Below are 20,942 nucleotides of genomic sequence, written 5' to 3' on the forward strand. Positions count from 1 at the left end.
GTGCGCTCCCCGGGCTGCAGGGGCTGCACGGCGGCTCCGGGCCGGCACGGCCCGTGTCCTGCCTTCTCTCCCCGCGGGACGAAGCCGTGCGCCCCGCACGGGCGCTGCCCGAGCCGCCGAGAGGAGCGCGGCGCCGCGCCGCGCCGCGGGGAGCCCGCCGCCCCCCGGCAGCGCTCCGGCCGGCGGGATGGGGCGGGGCGGGCCCGGCGCGGCCCGCGGGGAGCGGAGAAGAGCCGATCCCGATCCCGCCCCCGCTCGCCGCCCCAGGAAGCGCAGGGCTTTAGCGCCCTGCCCGCCGCCGCCATGCATTGTGGGGCGGCAGCAGCAGAGCCAAGATGGCGGCCAGCAGGAGGCTGATGAAGGTAACAGCCAGCGCCGCGCCGGGAAGGGCCGGCGGGCAGGCGGCGGCGGGCACTCCCCCCCTCCGCCCCGGCGCCCCTCCGGGGGTGGGGGGTCGCCTCTCCTGCCGCGGCTCGGCGGGGCGGCCTCCTCCCCTCCCGTTGGTGGCACCGCGGGCTGGAGCGACCGGAACGGGAGCAGCCGGCACCTAGGCCGCGGCCGTGAGGGGCCTCGCTGTCTCCCTCGTCGCCGCCCCGGGCTCCGGCGGCTCCCCGCGGCCCCCCCGGCCGCCGCCCGGGGCTGGGCGGGGGCGCTTGGCGGGCGCCGCGGGTCGCCCCGGGCCGCCCTGTCCCCCTCCCTCGGGGGGCTCCTGCGGTGACTAAGCAAAGAGGAAGGGCCGGGGGGGGAGGAAACGCCGCTGCCGGGACGCCTTGGCCCCCGCCCGGGGCCGGGGCAATCCCCGGGGCGGCGTGAGGGGTCACCCCGCCGCCGGTGGTGCCGCAGCCGCGGCGCGGTCCTCGGCCCTTCCCGCGGGGAGGGTTCGGCCGGGCGGCGGGGAAGCGCCCTCTCCTCCCTCCCTGCGGGTGGGGGTTCTCCGCTCCCCCCCGCTCTTCCCGTGGTAAGGAACCTTCCCCCCACACGCAGGGATGAAATAATTTCGTTTTCGTTGTTTCGGAGAGTAAGCTCTTCCTTGTATGAGTAAGAGATTTATCACACTGAAATATGGACCTGGGTTCAGAAGTTTCCTCATTTGCTGCAGACGTGGTAATGTTTTTGTCTTTCCTCTATTTGTTCTGAAGTGCAGATGATAACTTGTAAATGTAAACTCGGCCTCAGTTGGGTTTTAACCGAGAGCACATATAGCTTATTGTAAGATACTGCTTGGGATTGTGTTTCTCATGATTTTGCTTCAGGAGTAGGGTTCTTATTAAAAAAAATAAATAAAATAACCATTGCCCCCAAAGCATACAAGTCTATTTTATGTGTTGTATGTAATTGCCAATTAACATCACAAACTGTATGCAGTGGGGTTTGCCTAGGACGTGCATACATAGTGGTATAAAACTTAGTCATCTGTAAAAATCTATGGCAATACCCTACAGTATTTGCATATAAAGTGCCTGTAACTTTACAGGCGAGTCCTATGAAACGTAGGGGAAAGACCCTGTAACTGTCAGGCAGTGTTTAAGCCTTATTAAAAAAACCTGCCCCTGTGGGGTGCAACGTAACTACGCACTAGGATTTGACAGATGCAAATTAAACTTAATCTTTTAATATCAGTTCTACAGCTGGCTTCAAGGATGTGGACCCCTAACAGGGCTGGGATTTCCCTAGGACGTGTAGATGGCAGGTTTTGAGGTTGCATTTCCTTAATTGTGCAGATAAACCACTGATTATTTTTGAAGAAACCAGTAGCTCAGCAGTGCTTTCATAAGGCTGGTTTTGTTGTTTAAAATGTGCTATGGAGCAATTAAAAATTAAATAGTGGATACATTGTGTGCAGAGTCGTTCATATGTATTAAATCAGTAGGCATAAACCTTTAATTGTCCTTAGGGATCCTGATGAGATAGCATTCATTTTTCTGTTTCATTTTTGATAGCTGTTGTGTTTTGTCACAGCTTTAGTAGCATAGTATGTCTGTTGCTTTGTACTCAAGTAAGGTTCCCCTTAGTTTCAGATAGTAAACAACCCTTTAAATTTATATTTTTGTAAAGCAGCTTTTCTGCCTGTTTGGAAAAAATGGATTAATTGTTCAAAAGCATATTGCTGCTACTGTGGTAGGAAAAAACATATTTCCAATTATTTTTTCTTTTTAAATTTAAAATATAATTTAAAAATCCAAAAGGCAAGAAAAATTGCTCTTGGTGTCTGCAATGCCTCTTGCTTTTCAGCCCCCCTCCTCAGTTCCACTGTACTTCAGAAATGTTAGTTAGTACTTTAATCTTTCACTAAAATGCTAAAAATGTTTTTTGACGAAGTGATCTCCTCCTTTTTTAGAAAAACGGTGTGGCAGTTGCTTTTCAGAGGGAGTGGTGTAGGAAGGAAGGGAGACACTGATAACTTCCCTCTTAGATTTTTACTTTCGTTTTTATTGCCTGATTTCTGTGGGTTGTGCACGTTGTGTGCGGTTTTTATGCCAGCCCAAGAGCTGTGAGATGTGCATCACATGACTTGTAAAGGCTGTTAAATAAGCAGCTACTTTGTGCCTTTTGGAGAGTTGAGTCAGCCCAAATGGCTTTGAGTTTTGCCATTCATCTCAGTAGGAACAAATTAGAGCTCTCGTACAGATGATGTAATTGGATTGCTGCAGCATGATGTTTTGAAGGTCCAGCCTCGCGTGTGTATCAACCTAATATCATTGTTTAAGATCCAAATTCACAGATCCACTTTAAAAAGTCTTTCACTGTTGAAGTTTTGCAGTATAGAAGAGTCTGTGGTGTGTCTTTTTCAGGGTTGTGGAGTGATGAGTGATTATAAAGGAAGTAGAGTTTTTCAGTGTGTCACTCAACTATATTTAAAAGAGTTTAGGATAAGCATTAACTGCCTTTTCTTTGAGCAAAATATCAAGTGAGAATAAACTTTGAACCATTTATAGATCACATAAAATAAAGCCATTCCCATTTCCGTCAGGTCTTGCCGACATTTTGAAGTACTGCATTTTTCCTGGACTCATGTCATGCATCATAGTTATTAATCACAGTGGCTCAAAGAGGCTGTACATAGTAAGTTCATAATAACACACCGCTGGCCTGTAGAAAACTGGGAATAGGAGTATGGTTTCCACCTTCCGGGTGGAAATGGGTGTCCTTTTCGGATTGTGGAAGCCGTTTGCCTCTTCAGTTTGCAAACCTCCTTGTGAAAGAAATATTGCAGATTTATGCCATTGTACTTGTACAGTTCAATTTAAAACATGAAGTCAAGTTATAACAAGAATGAGATTGTCTTGTTAGCTCAGGGTCTCTTTGAAGAAATTGCATTTCCTGGGCCAAAGACCTTATTTATGGCCTATTTTTGCAGAGCTTGATGCCATCAAATAGTGTAACTGAAGCTTTCTCTGCTGATTTTCAAAAGAAATGGAGGTGTGCACTTTCCAGGAACACACCTAGGTTAGCTAAAATGTGAAATGAACAGCTAATGAATCATATTCCAGTGACATCTGGAGTTTTGATCTATGAGCCACCATTACACCTCTTCGAAGAGCCACAGTTGTCAGATCTTGACTCCTCATGAAATGTGAGAGGTGAGAATAAAGCAGTCTTTGTCAGGGATATGTTATTATGGGCCATCTCTCAGGGTAAAAACAGGCAAATGTGGAGTAATTATATTTAGGAAAGGCTCTAAGGCTTCACTTTTAAGGGAGCTACTTTTGGTTCACGACCCTTTCTCATAAACAAATTGTCTCCAAACATGTATGATTTGGAACATAGATCTCCAAGAGACGTGCCAGAGATTTCAGTGAAATGCTTTTCACTCTTGCCACCCACTGATGTAAAACAAGCCATGCTTCATGTGAGATCCGCAGCTAAATGCTACGGGGAGAGGTAGCAGGGAGTTGCAAAGGGAAGGCTGTTTCAGTGCTGGATAGTCATAGTACGTACTTGGAGGTGTAGTACCGTGTGGTACTGAGACACTGAGATTCAGCAGGCGTGTTCAGGTAGGATGCTCCCTTCTGCCTTGGTCTGCGGTTTGGTTGAGCTCGGGTGTCTGTAAGAGCCGCGCTTTTGTTTCCTGGTCTTTAGATGTTTGAAAGTATCTTTAGCATTAAAAATAGAAAATAGATTTAAAAAGTAAATAACACTAAACATATGAAGTGAGGTAGGTAAAACAGTAAGATTAAAATAATTGACTTAATCTGCTCCCATAATTGCATAGTCAAACACTTCTGCAACTGTTGAACTCCATGATAAAATACAAACACAAGGCCACACCCAGGTACCTGCTGTAGATGGCCTGCGATCTCCAGCGTGCTGTGGTCTTGTAAACACCGTAGGCCTTCCAAGTAAAGGGGTTTTAAACAACTTCGATATTTGGAAAATAATTCTAAATTGATCCAAACAACGGTTCTCACTAACAAGGGAAATGTGATTTTGAGCAACGTATGATTGTCCTTACATGGAAGTGAGAATACCGATTCATTTTCCCTTTTTGAAACTAAGAATTGACAGAAGGATTTTTAATCAAATTAAAATACTTTGCCAAAAAGTAGAATTACTATGTAAATAAAAGACATGAGTATACAGGGTTGTAACGTTACAGAGGAAACTCAGTAGTAGTTCTTTTAAGAGCTAGAATCTGCTTGGGTTTTTGGTTGGTTTTGTGGTGGGTTTTTTTTTGTAGAATTATATTTTATTTTGAGGTGTTTTAACACTTCTCTGTACTGTATGAGATTCAGAAAGTAAAACTGGCCAGTTCCTTATCAGTGTCTGGGAGCCTGTTTAACTTTGTCACACTTCTTTAAGAGAGTGTAAAGTAAAATAATAATTTAAAAAAAATAACAACACACACCAAAAAAAAAAAAAAAGACACCACCACCTGGTAAACAGAAATTGTAAACGGTAGAGCATCGAGGTTTAGAGTTATTTCAGTAGACTTTTGGTTTTCTTTGTGCATTTAATAGCGTTTTGGGCTTGATGCAGAACTTGCTGAAGTCAGTAGGAGCTCTTATACTTAATCCCATCTTCTTGAATTGGACTCTGACAAGTGTTTGTCTTCACTGCACTTTCCCATCTGGCTTGGGTTTTTAGAGAAGTCCCAAAACTTGAAAGGTGCACGGGCGAAACAGTTGCGGGGTTTTTAAAAGACTTAACTACATTTTAAGCTGATGCCACTTACTTTTCTCTTTAATTTCAAACGTTTAATTTTTGCTTTGAACAGCACAAATGATTACACAGTATTGAAAATAACAATTTAAAATCCTTATTGATTACATATGAGAGGTAGTATGTACTTCTATGACTACCTTCAGCATCATACTTGAAGATCAGATACCACCTCTGAAACTGTTTTCTCCATTTCATGTGCTGTGTATAATGCTTTTTCTGAGCGTATCCACACTACAGACATCACGTCTCAAGAGAGACCTGTGAAATAAGACGTTTCTATTTTACAAGTGGGGAAACCAATGCAGCAAGGTCACGTGCAAGGTTGATAACAGAGTGGGGAATGAAGACTGATTGAAATTCTTACTGCAGTCTTCTAACCTTTAGTTACACTCCTCCTGTGCTCCTTTAATTATGTTACTTCACAAAATTAAGGGGCGGAGGACAAGAAAAGGAATTAATCTACTTACTGTCTGCCTAGACTCTTAGGTATTATTTTGAAATAAATATCTGGACTATATCCTTTTGCCTCATAAAGTAATTTTTGTCCCTTTGGAGTTGCTCAAGCGCGTGTTAAATGCAGTATTAACTTGTGATCTGTGCCGTTTGAAAGTATTTAGTAGCTGATTCACTCTTTTAACAGTACATTTATACTGCAGTTGTGTCTGCCTCTGTAGCTCTGAGGCAGTTAGATCTTTATTATGGGTTTCCACAGGTGCCAGAAGAAAACCCAAAACATCCCCCCCTCACAGTCTTAAATTGTGAATGCTGAATCTCTTACCACTGCTGATGCACTAGACACAAAAACCCTAAAAGCGAGTGTCGTATTAAATGGTATTTGTGGGGATAGGACTATGAAAAAAACCCTTATTTGTAAGTAAGTGTAACACGGAATTGATTGGAGTGGCGTATGAAATCTTAAATGCTTCTAGTGTAAGAAAAGTAATTTCTCTTATAAATTGGAATCTGTCTTAAGCGCGTAGCTCAGGCAAGTCCTCTGTGAAGGCAGGCTTGATCCTCCCTGACCTTTGCAGTCCTGCCTGTGTGCAAGGAAAAGAATTGCCTGGTTTATCCCCATCTATCCCCTTTTTCGGTTGTCAGTTACTACCGCAGGAGCCAAGGCAGCAGAAGAAGCACAGGATATGGTCCTGGTACACTGCAGTGATTTACTGCTTTTTTGATTTTGAAAGTGAATTCCTGCAAAGGCTTCACTTGTCAGTTTAAAGAGGAAGATGTCCTGAGTCATTTCTGGCTAGTTCTTTAGTGTCTTCTAGGCCGTTTAATTCCCTCTCTTATGTGGTGGACTTGGGGGGAAAATGGGGAGCGATTTGTGTATTTGTTTTCAACTTAACTTTGCTTTAATACAGAGTTTTACAATTTTGTTACGATCTCTGTACTGGATTTTTGCATTTCTTAACTCTGCATCCAATTTTTTAACCTGAATCTAATTGTAAAATGTAGGTGTTTAATTTTCCGGTTACGTGAAGCCATGCTTTTCTAATTGGTTTTATTAGCTTAATAACATACCTGAATTAGAGAGTCATAGTCCTCCCTTTTTCTGTGTCTGGGCAATTGTTCTCTGGGCCGGGAGCAGTGCAATGCTATCATCTGAACCTGTGAGAAAAGCTTCTGCATGGAAGCTGCGCTCCCACTGGGACGTTGTGGGGGAGATTTCTGTCCAATGTATAGTGTTTTTAATATAGTAACTAAAAAATGGTCTAAACCTGTTTTCCTTTCCTTGTTTTAGAGTGAAGGCACTTGTGATGCATATTTATTCATGCTTAAGTACCTACTGGTTAATTAGCTTATTTTGTTCACAATGTTTGGGGTGTTACGTCTAGTGTGGAATGGGATTTTTCCCTTTTACATGCTATGCAGTACTGCTCTGCCAGGACTTCACAGTTCTATATGTACAGAGTGAGCCGCTCAAAAGGCTGTTTGGAGTGAGTTACCCTCCTGACCCTGTCAGGGAAGATTCAGTCTGGAATCAGTCAGGCAGCGAGCACTGGGAGCCACCTGTAAGGCACTGGGTGGATTTGCAGTTACAGTGACTGTAAAGGATCTCATAGCTGTGATAATAAAGGGGTTTTTTCTTTTGAATATTTTTATTTGCTCTGCATCCCTATAAATGTGCTTCATGGGATTATTTTTGTGTGGGTTTTGTCTGTTTTCCTGCTTTAAGGAAATAGGATAATCCTCTTACCCTTTCTAAAAAAACACCCCAACTGTCTGTGATACTGCATAAATCTAGCAGCAGTGGAATTTAGGGATTAATCCACAGGTCTAGACTAAATAGTCGGGTTTAGCATTGTGAGGATTGTGTTGGATATCAGTTCAATATCTGAGACCCCAAGGTTAAACTTCTGTGTTCAGAGTATGCTGTTGCTTTCGTAGGTGCAGTGGGTGGGAATGTAAATGTTCATCTTCTGATGTGTGGCTGCCGTGTGATTTCTCTGTTTCATGTGTGTTTGGGAATCTTGTTTTCCCTTGGGGTTTGCACTTTGTCGTAATGCTAAGTTTATGCAAGAGATCAGTGCAAGTATGAAATCTCTGTCAGATGCAGAAAGGTTTGATCTCAGATGAACATAGAGCTATTTCAGGAAAAAATCCCATGGACAGTACAGCACTTGTACGGGGAAAACTAATCTTTTTTTGTTTTTCAGCATATGCTGCCTTTGCTTGTAGTTGGTGTTTTTATCATCATAATATACCGTCTAGTTTTGCAAATATGCTAGCACCCAGTGAAGAGCTGTCTGCTGGCAGAGTGAGCCAGTGTTGCTGTATAAGCAACATTTTTCCTAACCTATGTAGACACACAGGCATGTGCTTTAGTTTGGAGAGCGCTGGGAGTGTTTCATTTTTCACTGTGGATGACTTCTGAATTTTAATTCAGTTAAATTATCTTTAAAGATAAAATTGCAGAGTTCAAGAGCAAAGGGCAATAACTGTTGGGGGGGGGGAAAGTGAAACCTTGAGGTGTTTCTGTTTAGGTCTTACAAAATACTCCAGGAAACAGTTGCAGCACCAGAGCTTATACATATTTTTAAATATAAAAATGCCTAAATAGTTGTTTTGGTGATACCTAACTGATCAAAATTGGTTTGAGTGGTGATTGGCTGGTGAGAAAAATACCTTGTTCAAGAGTGATACGGCTATAGAGAGAGGTGTCTTTATATATACTGTTAACTTTGAGGTATGAAACAGAGATGAAGTTGTATCTTCTCAAGCTATTGGTCTAAATAAGGCTATTTTGGCTTAGATGGATATTTTTCTGGGTTTGCATCAATTTAAGCTGGTCATGCAGGAATTTCTTAGTTTTCAGTTGAAATAATTAACCTGATCAGTGATTTTACCCATGTTGAAAACTTATGAAATAATTCTTCCAAATCACTGTTTTCCTTCGGACAAGTCCCAAGATGCACATTATTTCTGTACTTCATAGAGTTGTCAATAGTCTGTACCAAAGGCACTGATTTCCATTTGAGATATAAAAACATCAAAAGCAGTTTTTTAACTTTCATTGTGTCTGTAATGATGTTAGTATAAGGCATTTTTGTATTTTCCTGACATATCAAAAAGGGGTTTTTAATAACTTGTCTCAGAATTTTCCTTCTCACAGATGCAAAGTTTTGTTTCTTATTTGTGTGGGTTGCCACTGCTGAAACCTCAAGCTTCTTAAGAAAGCCACGTTGACCTCTAAACATTTTGAAAAATAAATGTTAGCATCTTGCTTAATACTGTTATTAACTGATGCTTTGCTTGCTTTTCAGGAGCTTGAAGAAATCCGCAAATGTGGAATGAAAAACTTCCGTAATATCCAGGTTGATGAAGCTAATTTATTGACCTGGCAAGGGCTTATCGTTCCTGTGAGTATAGACTACCTCTTATTCTGATGAGCTTTAAAATAAAATAAGGATCACTTGTATCTCATAAATCTGCAGTTTAGCAGTGCTGCTAGTGACCAGTAGATAACTTTTGCACCCTGACAAGAATCTCTTTTATTATTGTAAGACCTGGCTTTCAGAGTGGTGGGTTTGTGCAGAAGGTAGCTGTTTATAAATACAACGTAAGTTTATGTAGATTATACTGCAGCGTTTTAAGCGTACTCTGGGCAGTGAAGTGTGCTCCCGGATGTAATTCTTGTCTCTCTTCAGACGCCTTGTGTGATCTTGGGCAAATGTGTAATCCTCCTGTCTCATTTTATTTGAGTGTCTTCTGTGTTTTATCCATGTCTGATAATGTTAGTAGGTGTTTCTTACTACTAGTATGAGGAAAAATCCGTACGTAGTTGGAGGGTGTCCTAGACTTCTCCGATCAGCAGCTGCCTGGATGCGTTATGACTGTAGTCCTGGCCCAACACATGGCTGCAGCCGGCGAGGACTGTGGGCTTAGTGATGGCACGGGGTTACGTGGGGGAGGTATTGGAAGGGGGAAGCAAACGAAGTTTGTAGTTTATTACGTTAAGCATAAAATACAAAACTACATCATCATAGGAAAAAAACATGAGGTATGAAATACTTTGTTTGCTCCTAAAAAAAAGATTTTATTTAATTGACTAGATTTATTTCTAGGATGAAATGGAGCATTGGAAAAAAGTTTGATGCAAGGAAAAGGTTTAGATTTTCAGAAGTGAGCTCTTTAAAACAAAGTCTTTTTATTTAGGCGTTAATGCCAAAAAACGCACCCAACTCACTTTATTTTTTAAAAGCCCTACAGTCTTTAAGAGCATGTCTAGTAGAAGTAGATAACCACTGTATTAGTCAAATAGAGAGGGATTTGTTACTAAGGGGACAGCAGGAAATACAGTATGTTGAATCCCTTGGTTGAAAGTCACTTGGATTTTCACCTCCTTTATTTTCCACGGCCATGGCCCATGCTCCCTTCGTTACATGAGCTACTTTTAAGTCTGCAGCAGAGGCTGTGCCACTGGGGCATCAGTTCTGCTTTTCCTTGCCTGCTACCGAAAAGGACCCCCAACCAGTGTAAATCTGTCTTTTCATTGTAAGACTTCGAAACACCTCTTCAGCAGTGCCTCTCGTTGGTTGGAGGCCGTTCCTGAATTCAGATCACACAGGCTGAGGCCGTGGCTAGGCCCTTACACTTGAAATACTGTAGAATACGTTTAGTTTACGGTTTACTTGTATTCCTGCAAGTAATTCCTCTGAGCGATTGAGGCTACTTTTGCAAATAAAGCAAGCAGGATTTGACATTAAAATTTGACAGAGCTGAGAAACAATTTGCTTTAATAAGCCACTGGTATTTGTGTTCATCTGTAACAGTTTACTGCTTTGATAATACTTTGAAGCAGTATAAGGTTGGTAAATACAAGTAATAAAGCAAAACACCAAAATACTTGTTTATTCTTGTTAAAATTAGCCATATATGGTATACAGCATCTGTTTTTAACAGTTTCTGCTCACCAGAGTATGAGCTTAGTGTTTGTTTTGCAAAGGTTCTCAACATCACAAGTGTTTACACATTGATGAACTGTGCTTTATACCTGCCTTTTGGTTTATAATATGCCCTGTTACGAGAGAAATAGCCTTAAATTCACTACTGACATAGTTAAGAGGGAATTTTGTCATGAAATTATACTTCCTATAGTAATTAAGTGTTGTGTTGTACGTGTTCAAAGAGTAGTATAGTTTATTATTTTGAGGATATGCTATAGAAGATGCTTTAGTCTTAGCGTAATTTTTTTTAGCTATTGCAGTGCTGGAGTTGATGGCTTGAAATTGTAATAACAAGCTGGTTGCAAGTTTAATTTTTTTGCTGAGTTTTTGCTTTTCAAGTTTTACATGCTGTTTCCATTTTAGAAAATGTTCTTGCTTCGGGTTTAAAGACATATTATTATACTTCGATAGGACTAACCAGTTACTGGTTATTATACTCTATAACAAGGTATTCTTTTGATCAGCTGCTTAATGAAGGTGTGAAAGATCCGCTGGTTAATGTTTTTAACAGTGTTCATACAGAATTACTGTGAAAGATACTGCTTTGAAAGTTTTTGTGGGATGTAACGTATTTTGTTGTGTAGAACAACTGTTAGTTTTTAAGGGTGTTGGCTCAACTGAGAAGCAAATTGAAGATAGCTTGTCAACTTCTTTTCCTGTTCTAAATTGTAGAATAAGGTAGTTGACGTACTGTGTGTTGAAAAGGTACACGTTTGTTTGATTGCAACATCAGAATGAGACTGTCTGCCCCGGGCTCCTTGTTCTTGTAAGAGGTACTGTTGGTATACCATCGGTTTCATTTCACTTAGTCAAAACTGCTTGCTGTGGACAAACCTTTGCAGAGCAAAAATACTCCAGGCAAATGTGAGTCACTTTTGTTGCTTGTGTTTCAGTATTTATAATTCTGCTTCTCTCCCTTATCAGTGTCAAATATAAGAAATAATTGCAAACGAATGGCTTGAATGTTCTGTGGTTTGTCTACTTAAAACGTGAACAACCCTTTACATACATTCTTGGTTCAATCTATTGGTAAGTTATAGGGAAGAACTGTTCTGACTGAGAGTCAAGCAGAAAACGGACATTTTTAAGCCAGGTCAGTTCCTGTATCAGTTCACTGAACATCCTCACGAATTACAGTGTGTGATGGAGGCAAGAACAAGTGAGCCGTGGGGGAGAGGGCACTAACTGCTTGAGTTGTCACCACCACCAAAAGTTATTTGTTAAACTTCCGAAGCTTTTAGGATTGCTTGGATAAAAAGTGATTTTAAAACCACTCTAATTACCTCTTCCTTTGACTGCTGTATTTCTTAAAAACGCACAACCAGGCTTCTCCACGTGGATGAAAATAAAATTAAATGTTTTCTGTTGAATAATATTTTAATAGAGCACTCCCCACCCCCAGGTATTGGTAGACCCTTTTTAACTTCTGGAGTGGGTTTGATTGCAGGGAATGGTCTGGTTGCTAACGAAGAATGCGTGTGATTACACCAACTGGAAACTCATCCTTTGATTCTTGTTCCCAGAGCGTTTGGAAAGGCTTCACGCCATAGTTACTGTTTTCAGTGCAGAAAGATATTTTCATAAGCTTTAAATGTAGCAACGGTTTATTTTTCTTCTGCCTGCCTTCTGCAGTTAGTATTTCAAGCAGTATCAATAGTCTAACAGGTTTTCTAAAGGAGATTCTGGGCACTTTTTTTTTCTGTTTCAGCATGAAGAACTACTTTGCTTACTTCACAGTTCTCTCATCATGCTCCTTCAAAACTGATCTGATAAGAGTGGGTGCTAAAACTGCATACAAATTCAGAATGTTCTCATCAGCAGACGCAGTGAATATCTATCTTTAGTACCGATGAATGCTCAGCAGATTTTTGTGTAGTCAGCGCAAAAACGTTCTCAGAACATACAGGGCAATCTGACAAATCAAATTGCTTTGCTGTTTGTACCACCATGTTGTGAGACACGTGAAATAACTAGGTTTAGAGAAAACAATTTTCCTTGTCAGGTTTCCTGTTTGTATCTCAGAAAGGGTTTACAGTGTTTTTTGAAACAGAAAGTTGGGAATAAAATTACTTATAAGAAAGGACCTTGAGTTTGGAGTAAATGGGGTTGGATGCTTTCTTACCAGTGGAAATGTCAGCCAGCTTCAGAACAATGGTAATCTGCTCTCTCTGGGGTGAGTACAAATGTGGAGGTTGTATCGCCTCTTTCTTACCCAATAGGTTTGGGTGTTTCCTGACACGCAGACATGGCAGTGTGTGTTGGAAGACAGTGCCTTTAAAGGGGTCACTTGATAGATTGGAGTCTGGAGTGGGCTTTTTCTTAATTGTATCCATTAGAATATGCCAGATTCTTGACATTCTGCTTTCTTGTTGCAGGACAATCCTCCGTATGATAAAGGAGCCTTCAGAATCGAAATCAACTTCCCAGCAGAATATCCGTTCAAACCTCCTAAGATTACATTTAAAACAAAGATCTATCACCCTAACATCGATGAAAAGGGGCAGGTTTGTCTGCCAGTAATTAGTGCTGAAAACTGGAAGCCAGCAACCAAAACTGACCAAGGTAGGACTCCATGCAGAGAAGGACCTGGATATCGAGAAACTTGGTATTGTGTTTAAATTTCAAGCTAACAGTGTTGCAGCTTGTCAGCTGGTCACTGCTTTTCTGGTGTGTGCGTTGTCGTAAGGCTTGTGTCATGAATCACGGGCTGTGAGCAGAGCGTGCAGCTCTTTTGGAATCTCATTTTGTTACTAGAACGTAAGGTAGTGACACGGACGTGCGGCATTTCCCCCTCCAGGAAACCACAAAACTCTTCACGACTGAAGAGTTTATTAAGGTAGTGTCCTCGGTGTACTTAAAGATTTGGCTTGTAGTTTGTGTGAGGGTTATTTTGTGTTTCTTTTTAAACAGCGGCTTTATGATCCAGAGGTGCTCAGTACATTCCTGGTGGGTTGAAAGAAAAGGTCTGAAACCTCAAGGCTTTGTCTATTTTGTAATCCGTGACATGTGGTTCAGTGATTCGAACGTATGGTTTGAAGTATCTAGGGAGTCATAAACAAAACTTGAAATCATAACACAAATTAACTCTTAGTTCTTAAAAGATCAGTGCTGTGAGGCTTACTGTGTAGAGTGTCTTTGGAGAAGAATTTAAATATTTTAAAGAAAAAAGTTTTATCAGCTTCTGTGCCAGACTGAGAGTGTGATCTGAGTAAGTTGGTTTTTCCTGATGTTGTTGCTTCCATTAGTTGTTGGGGTGAGAATTTAATGTTTTCTGGCAGGTAATGATTGCTTTGATACTAAGCATTTATTATTGCACATCTAGAAAGAGCAAACATCCTTGCAAAAACTGCATGGTTTATAATAACATTAATTCAGATGAGTAGCAGTTTAGTCCCGTGCAGGAGCTTCAGTGACACTTGAAGTATCTGGCTCTGTAGGAGAAAGTATTTCCTTCTTCCAGGCTCCTCTTTAAGGTCGTTTTCACTTGAGCTGTGTTCCTGATAGTAAACAATGCTGTACTGAAGATTTCTTTTTTTAATAGAACTACTTACGGTTCACATGATCCTGCCCCAAAGGTAAAATAGGAAAATTCCTGTAGTTGCTTTGGAAAAGATCAAGCAGTTGAATACTGGGGAAGGCGGAGGTGGCAGCAAAAAGAACCTGTTAAACTCAAATAGGTCGATGAAGAGCTTATGTTTTCTTGTTGATTTATCCCAGGTTATACAGGGCAAAGATCCTTGGGAGAGATGAAACAGAAACAATGTGTAGAAGGTTTCTGTTAACACCTTAGCAGTTGTCTTAATCTTGTGAGCCTTCTCCAGTGAAGTAGAAGACAGACGTGTCTCTACCTAGCTTGAAATGCAAGTTGTCATTAGCTGGAAGTATTGAAGTAGTTGTTTGCCTGCGGGAAATGGTCAGGGTCTCCCTGAGAAGCAGCAGTTCCCTTTTGATCTGAGCGAGTGAATAAAACAATGCGAAAATCAGAATTTGGAACAAATCCTGGGTACCAAACCCCTCAATTTCTGCTGTTTTGTGATCTTTCGTTTTGATCTTTAACTCTTTCAAGAAGTCATCTGAGTGTCAACAGCTGCTGTTACTCCATCCTTGTATGAACCTGCAACCAATGTTACTGCAGCCCTGCTTACGTGCCTGCTCCTTTTTCTCTAGAACTCTGCAGTGAAAAATAATCTTCAGTCTGTTTGCTACTTGGGCCTTTCCCAAGGAAATAATGCAACAGCATTGGTACAGCATCGAAGTGATTGGTTTTGATCAGTCAGATGTCAAGAAAGGGGAGAGATTAGGTTTATCATAAATCCTTAACTCGCCTTTCACGTACTAAACGTGCTTCCTACTGCTGTGCTGTTTATTAGTTCAAGCTCACTATTAAACAGACTCTTGTGACAGTGTAGGTTTAAAACAATGTGGATATTGAGGCAGCTCCTGTTGTGACAATCCTGATTTGTTCTGGCTTGTGTGTTAAATAACGTTAGTAACACGGTAACACTTTCTAACCTCAGTAACACTTTCTCTGTAGTGTCTTAGTGTGTTTTACTGAGGGAAAAGGGACTGTCACGTGCAGTGTTGATGCCAGTTTCGTAAAAAGTCATTAATATATCGCAGTTGTCCAGGACGGGCGAGTTCCTGTGAAGTAAACTAGTATCAGTTTTATGTTCCTCAGATGGTTTGTTCAGTTTAAACTCTTGATTTGTGGTTAGAAATGTTCAAGCTTAGCAATATAGTGACAAGCATATTTCTCTGGCTTTTGAATGTTTGTTTTGAGGTGTGTTCCCCACTCCTGTCAGGCGATGGTGGAAGAGAGTATGAGCATGAAAAGGTTGGTGCTGTGAAAAAGCCACTGTGCTATTCTAGCATCTAGCGGAGTGGCGAGTGTTGTAACAACTTGAATTGCAAAACTAGGGAGAATGCAGTTGAACTGCTCTGTGGCAGTTTCAGAGCAGGACAGGCTCTGGCTCTTGGTGTGGGACTCCCTGCTGCTGGACGGTGGCGGGTCAGTGTTCTGTGTGAGTTCAGGAGGAGGCAGCTGGCTCCAGTGTGCGACGCAGGAGGTTAACAGTGGTGTTATACTGGCGTTAAAACCTCTCGGGGGGCTGCTCTGTATTACCCGGGGTAGCGCAAACTGCCGTACAGCGAAACGCTTGTTCTGCGCGCCCGCTGGCTGTAGAGGTGCCCGCCTTTCGTGGATGGAGGCGAGAACCCCTGCGTGGTGTGGCCTGTCCAGCTTTACATGGACTGAGAACGCGCAGGAGGCCAGTGTAGCCGTAAATGCCGCTGTTGGGTGGGAGGTTCACTGCGCACCGGTCCAGTACGGTTTGGTTATTTTAAGAATGACATTTCCTTTGGAAGGGGCAGGGGAGCGTTGCCGAGACGGCTGCAAACAGCGGGTGAAAAGCACCGTGCAGTTCTGCCCATTTGCCTGCCTGGGGGGTCTCCACTAGCGGGTGTATTCGGCAGCGTAGTATAAAGGGAAGAACCGGCTGCTGTTTGTAGGGGAGGTAGGAGTCGTAGGAAAAAGCTGAAAAAAGGGTTTCCAAAAGCAGGTGCAGTTCCAGCTGCATCGTTGTGAGGGGTGTTAGGAAGGAAAAAACATTTCACGATGGAAATTCCATCTTTACCCAACCCCTTTTGGATGAACTTGTCTGTGAAACTTAGTTTCTTTCCTAGCCATAGGAGAGTGTATCAGATGGGGTGCCAGTTACATGGGAAACGGTTTGTCGTGTGTTTTGGTCTCTATTCAAAGATTTTATTTACAAATATGATTTTCTGGTGTTTGTTCGCAGTCATTGAACACACAATCTTGGCGCATTGCTCTAGCTTATTCACACTTTGCTTTTGGAAAGACCCTAGATTTATGGGGATGTATTTAAATGCAGTTAAAGCTCTTTTCTTATGGGGGAATTCTTGCATATATTTTGATTTTTAAAATTAACCATCTTGGTCTCTGACAGTATTTATACTTTTTTTGACAGTAATCCAGTCCCTCATAGCACTGGTGAATGATCCACAGCCCGAGCATCCCCTTCGGGCTGACCTAGCTGAAGAATACTCTAAGGACCGTAAAAAATTCTGTAAGAACGCTGAAGAGTTTACAAAGAAATATGGTGAAAAGCGACCAGTGGACTAAAATCTGACACAATTGATGTCAGCAACGTATGATAGAAGATCGGAGCAGTGCATTTGAGACACCCCGTAAAGCAGGACTCTATGGAAAATTGACAAGTGCCACCTTTCGGTGTTAACTTGTGGCTGTTACTAACTTTCTACAGTTTTCTTAATCAAAAGTGGGCTAGGTAACCTGTAAAGAAAGGATTAAAATTTAAGATGTTCTAGTTCTGCTTTCTTTGTTTAAAAATCACTGCTTCAATATACTTTAAAGTATGCTGTTTTCTTTTTCTTGTCAGAATTTATCAAAAATATCTTAGACTTATATTCTGCCCTTAAATTGAAAAGGTTGTGGCTGTCATTTCTTATTTTTCCTTGCAGTTCCCACTATCTTGAGTTCATTTAACTCATTGAATTTTATCCCCTTTCCCCAAACTGATGTCTTAGAAAAAATATCCCAGTTCTGGCAGAAAATGATTGAGTGTTTGGCAGTTTTGTTTAGTTTTCTTTTTAAATGTTGCACTGTGCTTTGTGGGACTTGTCGCAAGTTCCCCTAAACTTCAGTTTGTAACATAATAAACAAAAACCAAGCAAACCCCACAAAAACAATCAGAAATAATGTCCAGGTCTTATGTAAATCTGGCTGATGTTACCACAAAATGTTTATTAAACGGGGAAACCCAAGTTTTTGTGTGCGTCATTGAATTAAAATATGGCTTATGTCCTGCTTTTGGAAAACTTTGGAAAAAAAAAAATTCTGTAGCAAACGAGTAGTGGAATGCGATTACAAACTTCTTTCACTTCTATTCTTAATACCTCTGCAGAGTAGCTAGGGAAATGTGCACAGAACAACACTGCAGCCAGCTCAGAAGGGTTTCAGAAATCGGGGACCAAGAGGTAGCAAAGTGATGAACTCTTTTTTTTTTTTTTTTTTTTGAGTTAAAAATTGGTATTTTGGAAATGTTGATTCTGAATTCAAGTACTAAATCTGACAGCACTGCTAGTCATCTAGAACATCTTTCCGTCAGAATACGTAAGAAACACCTGTGTTTTATGGGATGGCACTTGTGGCACTTCCCAGCCCCATTCCTGTACAGCTCCACTGGTCTGAGAATAGGATTAAGCAATAACCAGTAGTAGCGTGCGCTTCACCAGGCTGCTCCTGCGCTTTCAACCCCACGCAGGTTAGATGACTTAATGAGTACTGCAGGTATCGTTCTGTCATTCCAACTTAATCAGGCAGCACTGCTTCCCCGTGGCTCCGGGGCACACCTACGCATGCTGAAGGAAGCCCTTTCTGTTCGGAGCATCCTTTACTGTGTCTCTGCTGCTTTTCTCCTGACTGCCTGTCTCTCTTCCCCAGTCTAAAGCGTGATTGTAGCTCCACCATCAAACTGCCATACAGTCAAACTGCCGTCTGTTCCCCGCCTGTCGAACTTGGGTGTGTGATTGAGCAAACAGGTTATCTCCAAAGTCCCTAGGTGTCTGGGAGCACGTATTGTTCTGATGTGCAGGAAGCGGAGTTGGAAAATCCCTCACACCCAGATGCTTGTCTGTACTCCTAAATTTGGTTTTAATACAGCCTCTGCCTTTGCAGCCTTTCAGAACTAGTGTGTCAAGCGGTAGGTCTCCCGGTTTTAATGTCTTGTATATTTGCTATTTCTTCACTCGTCCCTCTCATCTGGCTTTCATTTCCAATTTAGTGTAAACAATGACAGCCCAGTACCTCACCTCTGTTGAAAGTAAATTTTTTTATAAGTTAGGGAGCTAAGAAATTTTATGTTTAAGTGTTCTTAGACAGATTCTTTGGCAGGTAAATAAAGTTAAACCACATTCACCTTATTTACGGAAACTTGCATTTCCTAAGTGTTTTCAGGCTTGTGAGAGCACTGTCTATTACCAAATTTCCACATCTTTGTGTCTTCATTTGCAGAAAGTTGGTACTGATTTTGTTTCATTCACGCTCACTCGGATTCATAATAAAATAATGCCAAATTATCTGTCAAACTGAAGTGTGTAACTTCCGCATCACGCGAGTCACTGTACCTTTTGATCATGTCTGTGGGCATGGAAACGTGCCGTTCTCTAAATTTTCTTCTTATTTAAAACAAAACTAGCACCAGTTTGCTGCCCTCGTTACTACTAAATAGTGTACTTTCTGGTTGTAAGCCTCTCAGGTCAAAGACTGCGTTTATCCGAATTGATGTGACTTGGATGCTGTGGAAGGGAACCGGAAGGGCTGTGTAACGCGAGGAACTCCAGCCGATGCCCGCAGGCCTACAGCAGCGCTATGCCGGCTATTCCGATCTCATCTGCAAAGGTCACATAGAAGACAGATCTCGCTATCAGTTCTCTGGGTGTGTTCTTCGTAGTTCAGTTTCTACACTATGGGATGTGTAACGGCAGCGATGGGTTTTGTTTGTGGGCAGCCCTCTGGAAAGAGATCAAGTACTGCACTGTGTGGTTGAAGTCTGAGGAGAAGAAAATCAAAGTACCAAGTCCGATGTTAACTCAGGAAATCAAGCTCTTGTTCTCTCTGGTTCCCTAAGCCATGCTGAATTCTAAACGTGCAGTTTGATATCCACAATAAAAACAACCCACTGGTGAAACTACACCCAGGAGTACTGGTATAGGCTTTCTGCAATTCCATTCTGCTACCCTAATAAAAATTGCTCTCAAAGGCTTTGTGGCATGGTTTTATTTTCAGAGAGATGTGGGGTTTAGACTTCTTTTCTTGAGTACCCTGGTGCAATGACATCCGTAGGTAGTGGTCTGAACGTGGTGTTAATTTGAACTCAGCCTTGTCTTTAAAGTTTTCATAGAACCACTGAGGAACTTCTTTCCTTGTCTCTGTACGTTCTACGCAATCGAAAAAGGTTCCCTAGGAGAAGTCTTTTAGTAGTTCTGGATTCATTTCTGCATTTAAATCTCCCTTGCATTTAAAATAAAATTTGGGGTTTAACGCTGTGCATTGGAAAATATGGAATTTGCAAAATACATTTTTTGGTTTGCAGTGGAGGACCCGCGCAGGTAAGACTGCCGTCGCGTTGTCGGCGTCCAGCCGCAGGAAATGCACGCGCTGGTACGTAACGTCCTGAGGGTTGTGGCCAGAGCGAATTGGCCAGTTAGAATGTGGAGCAATGTAAATGTTAAAAAAGAGCCATGAAAAGAGGGTCCCATTACATAAAAAAGCTGAGATCTGGTCTCAAATAACCGGCGGTGCGGTCAGGCTTATCCCTCGTGCGTGAGGTGGTGTCACCAGATGGCGCTGGCGGGTCTGCCTGAGCTCGGGAGCTTCAGCGCCTTTCTCCAGGTCCGGCATCTCTTGGCGTTTTATCCTCCGTTACCCCCTCGCAGGAGCTTTGCCGTCAGGCACCCGTGGGACAAGCTGCAGAACTCGACTGCAGCTCTGCTGCGCCTCGGCTGTGTGGTGTCAGGGCGGGGGGGCGGCTACAAACAAACTTGACGAGTATCAGATCAATTCTGTGACAACCATTTAGGAAAGAACCTGGAAGAATATTTCCTGAAGCATCCTTGATGTTGTTGTTCATATTTGTACGGAACAAAAACTTCCTCAGGTGTTTTATAGGGAAGGTCTTCCCATTAACGATGGAGAGAGACATCCCTCCGCGCTCCACAGGCAGCCACGGTAGGAGCAGATGGGTGAGTGGGTTTAGTTTGATCTCCAGCTAAAACTAAAACCAAAAGCCTCCTGAAGGTTACAATAGAAAAAGGCCTGAGTTTATTTTTCACTTAAAAGAATTATGATCATATTGAAATTTTTAATATTAAAAAAATGGTTAACAAACTAATTACGTTAAATCACTTCTGTGCAGAAAATGAGCATAAACAATCTAAAATATTTTTTCCCGTGTAAAAGTTACAAGTGAGCGACAGGGCTACAGTTAAGAACACAGTTAAACGTATTACTAGGGCTGCTTGGAAGTTCAAATGCTTTGATGTCAGGAATAAAAACGGACACATACAAGAACCTTCTCCATGTGAAAACTTGCTCCTCGTCACTGCACAGCTGTCCCGCACATCGTTCGTGAGAGGCGGTGGGCAGCGCAGGAACAGTTGCTGGTGAGCTCTCGTACGCAGCGGTTACTGAAACAGCAGATGGGTCAACAGTTGCTGTTCTTGCAAAGTCATCCAGAAAAAAGAACCAAACCCCAGAAAGAAAAGGCTCTCTGAAAGGCTGTGCCTGAT

The 20,942-nt window shown here is 42.2% G+C and overlaps 1 protein-coding gene across 2 annotated transcripts; it reads left to right on the plus strand.

The window, feature by feature from the left end:
* Positions 1-329: 329 nt before the first annotated feature.
* UBE2L3 (ubiquitin conjugating enzyme E2 L3) lies at positions 330-17,417 on the plus strand. Of its 2 annotated transcripts, none has more exons than XM_086474234.1 (4): positions 330-362; positions 8,931-9,026; positions 12,989-13,175; positions 16,601-17,417. In XM_086474234.1, exons 1-4 carry the CDS (start codon positions 336-338, stop codon positions 16,753-16,755), a joined length of 465 nt encoding a protein of 154 aa, XP_086330360.1. In that variant the 5' UTR covers positions 330-335; the 3' UTR covers positions 16,756-17,417. The 2 variants fall into 2 exon arrangements, with proteins under 2 accessions (XP_086330360.1, XP_086330361.1); XM_086474235.1 differs by lacking the exon at positions 330-362 and adding an exon at positions 1,063-1,104.
* The last annotated feature ends 3,525 nt before the right edge of the window (positions 17,418-20,942 follow it).

The sequence above is a fragment of the Leptosomus discolor genome, chromosome 16, assembly GCF_034619465.1.
Source record: "Leptosomus discolor isolate bLepDis1 chromosome 16, bLepDis1.hap2, whole genome shotgun sequence".
NCBI lineage: Eukaryota > Metazoa > Chordata > Aves > Leptosomiformes > Leptosomidae > Leptosomus > Leptosomus discolor.

Bases quoted from the DNA above. Each gene is read 5' to 3' on its own strand.
- UBE2L3 (XM_086474235.1), top strand. From the start codon at position 1,063: ATGGACCTGGGTTCAGAAGTTTCCTCATTTGCTGCAGACGTG. The intron at 9,027-12,988 runs GTGAGTATAGAC...TTCTTGTTGCAG, and splicing joins GGCAAGGGCTTATCGTTCCT to GACAATCCTCCGTATGATAA. The intron at 13,176-16,600 runs GTAGGACTCCAT...TTTTTTTGACAG, and splicing joins AGCAACCAAAACTGACCAAG to TAATCCAGTCCCTCATAGCA.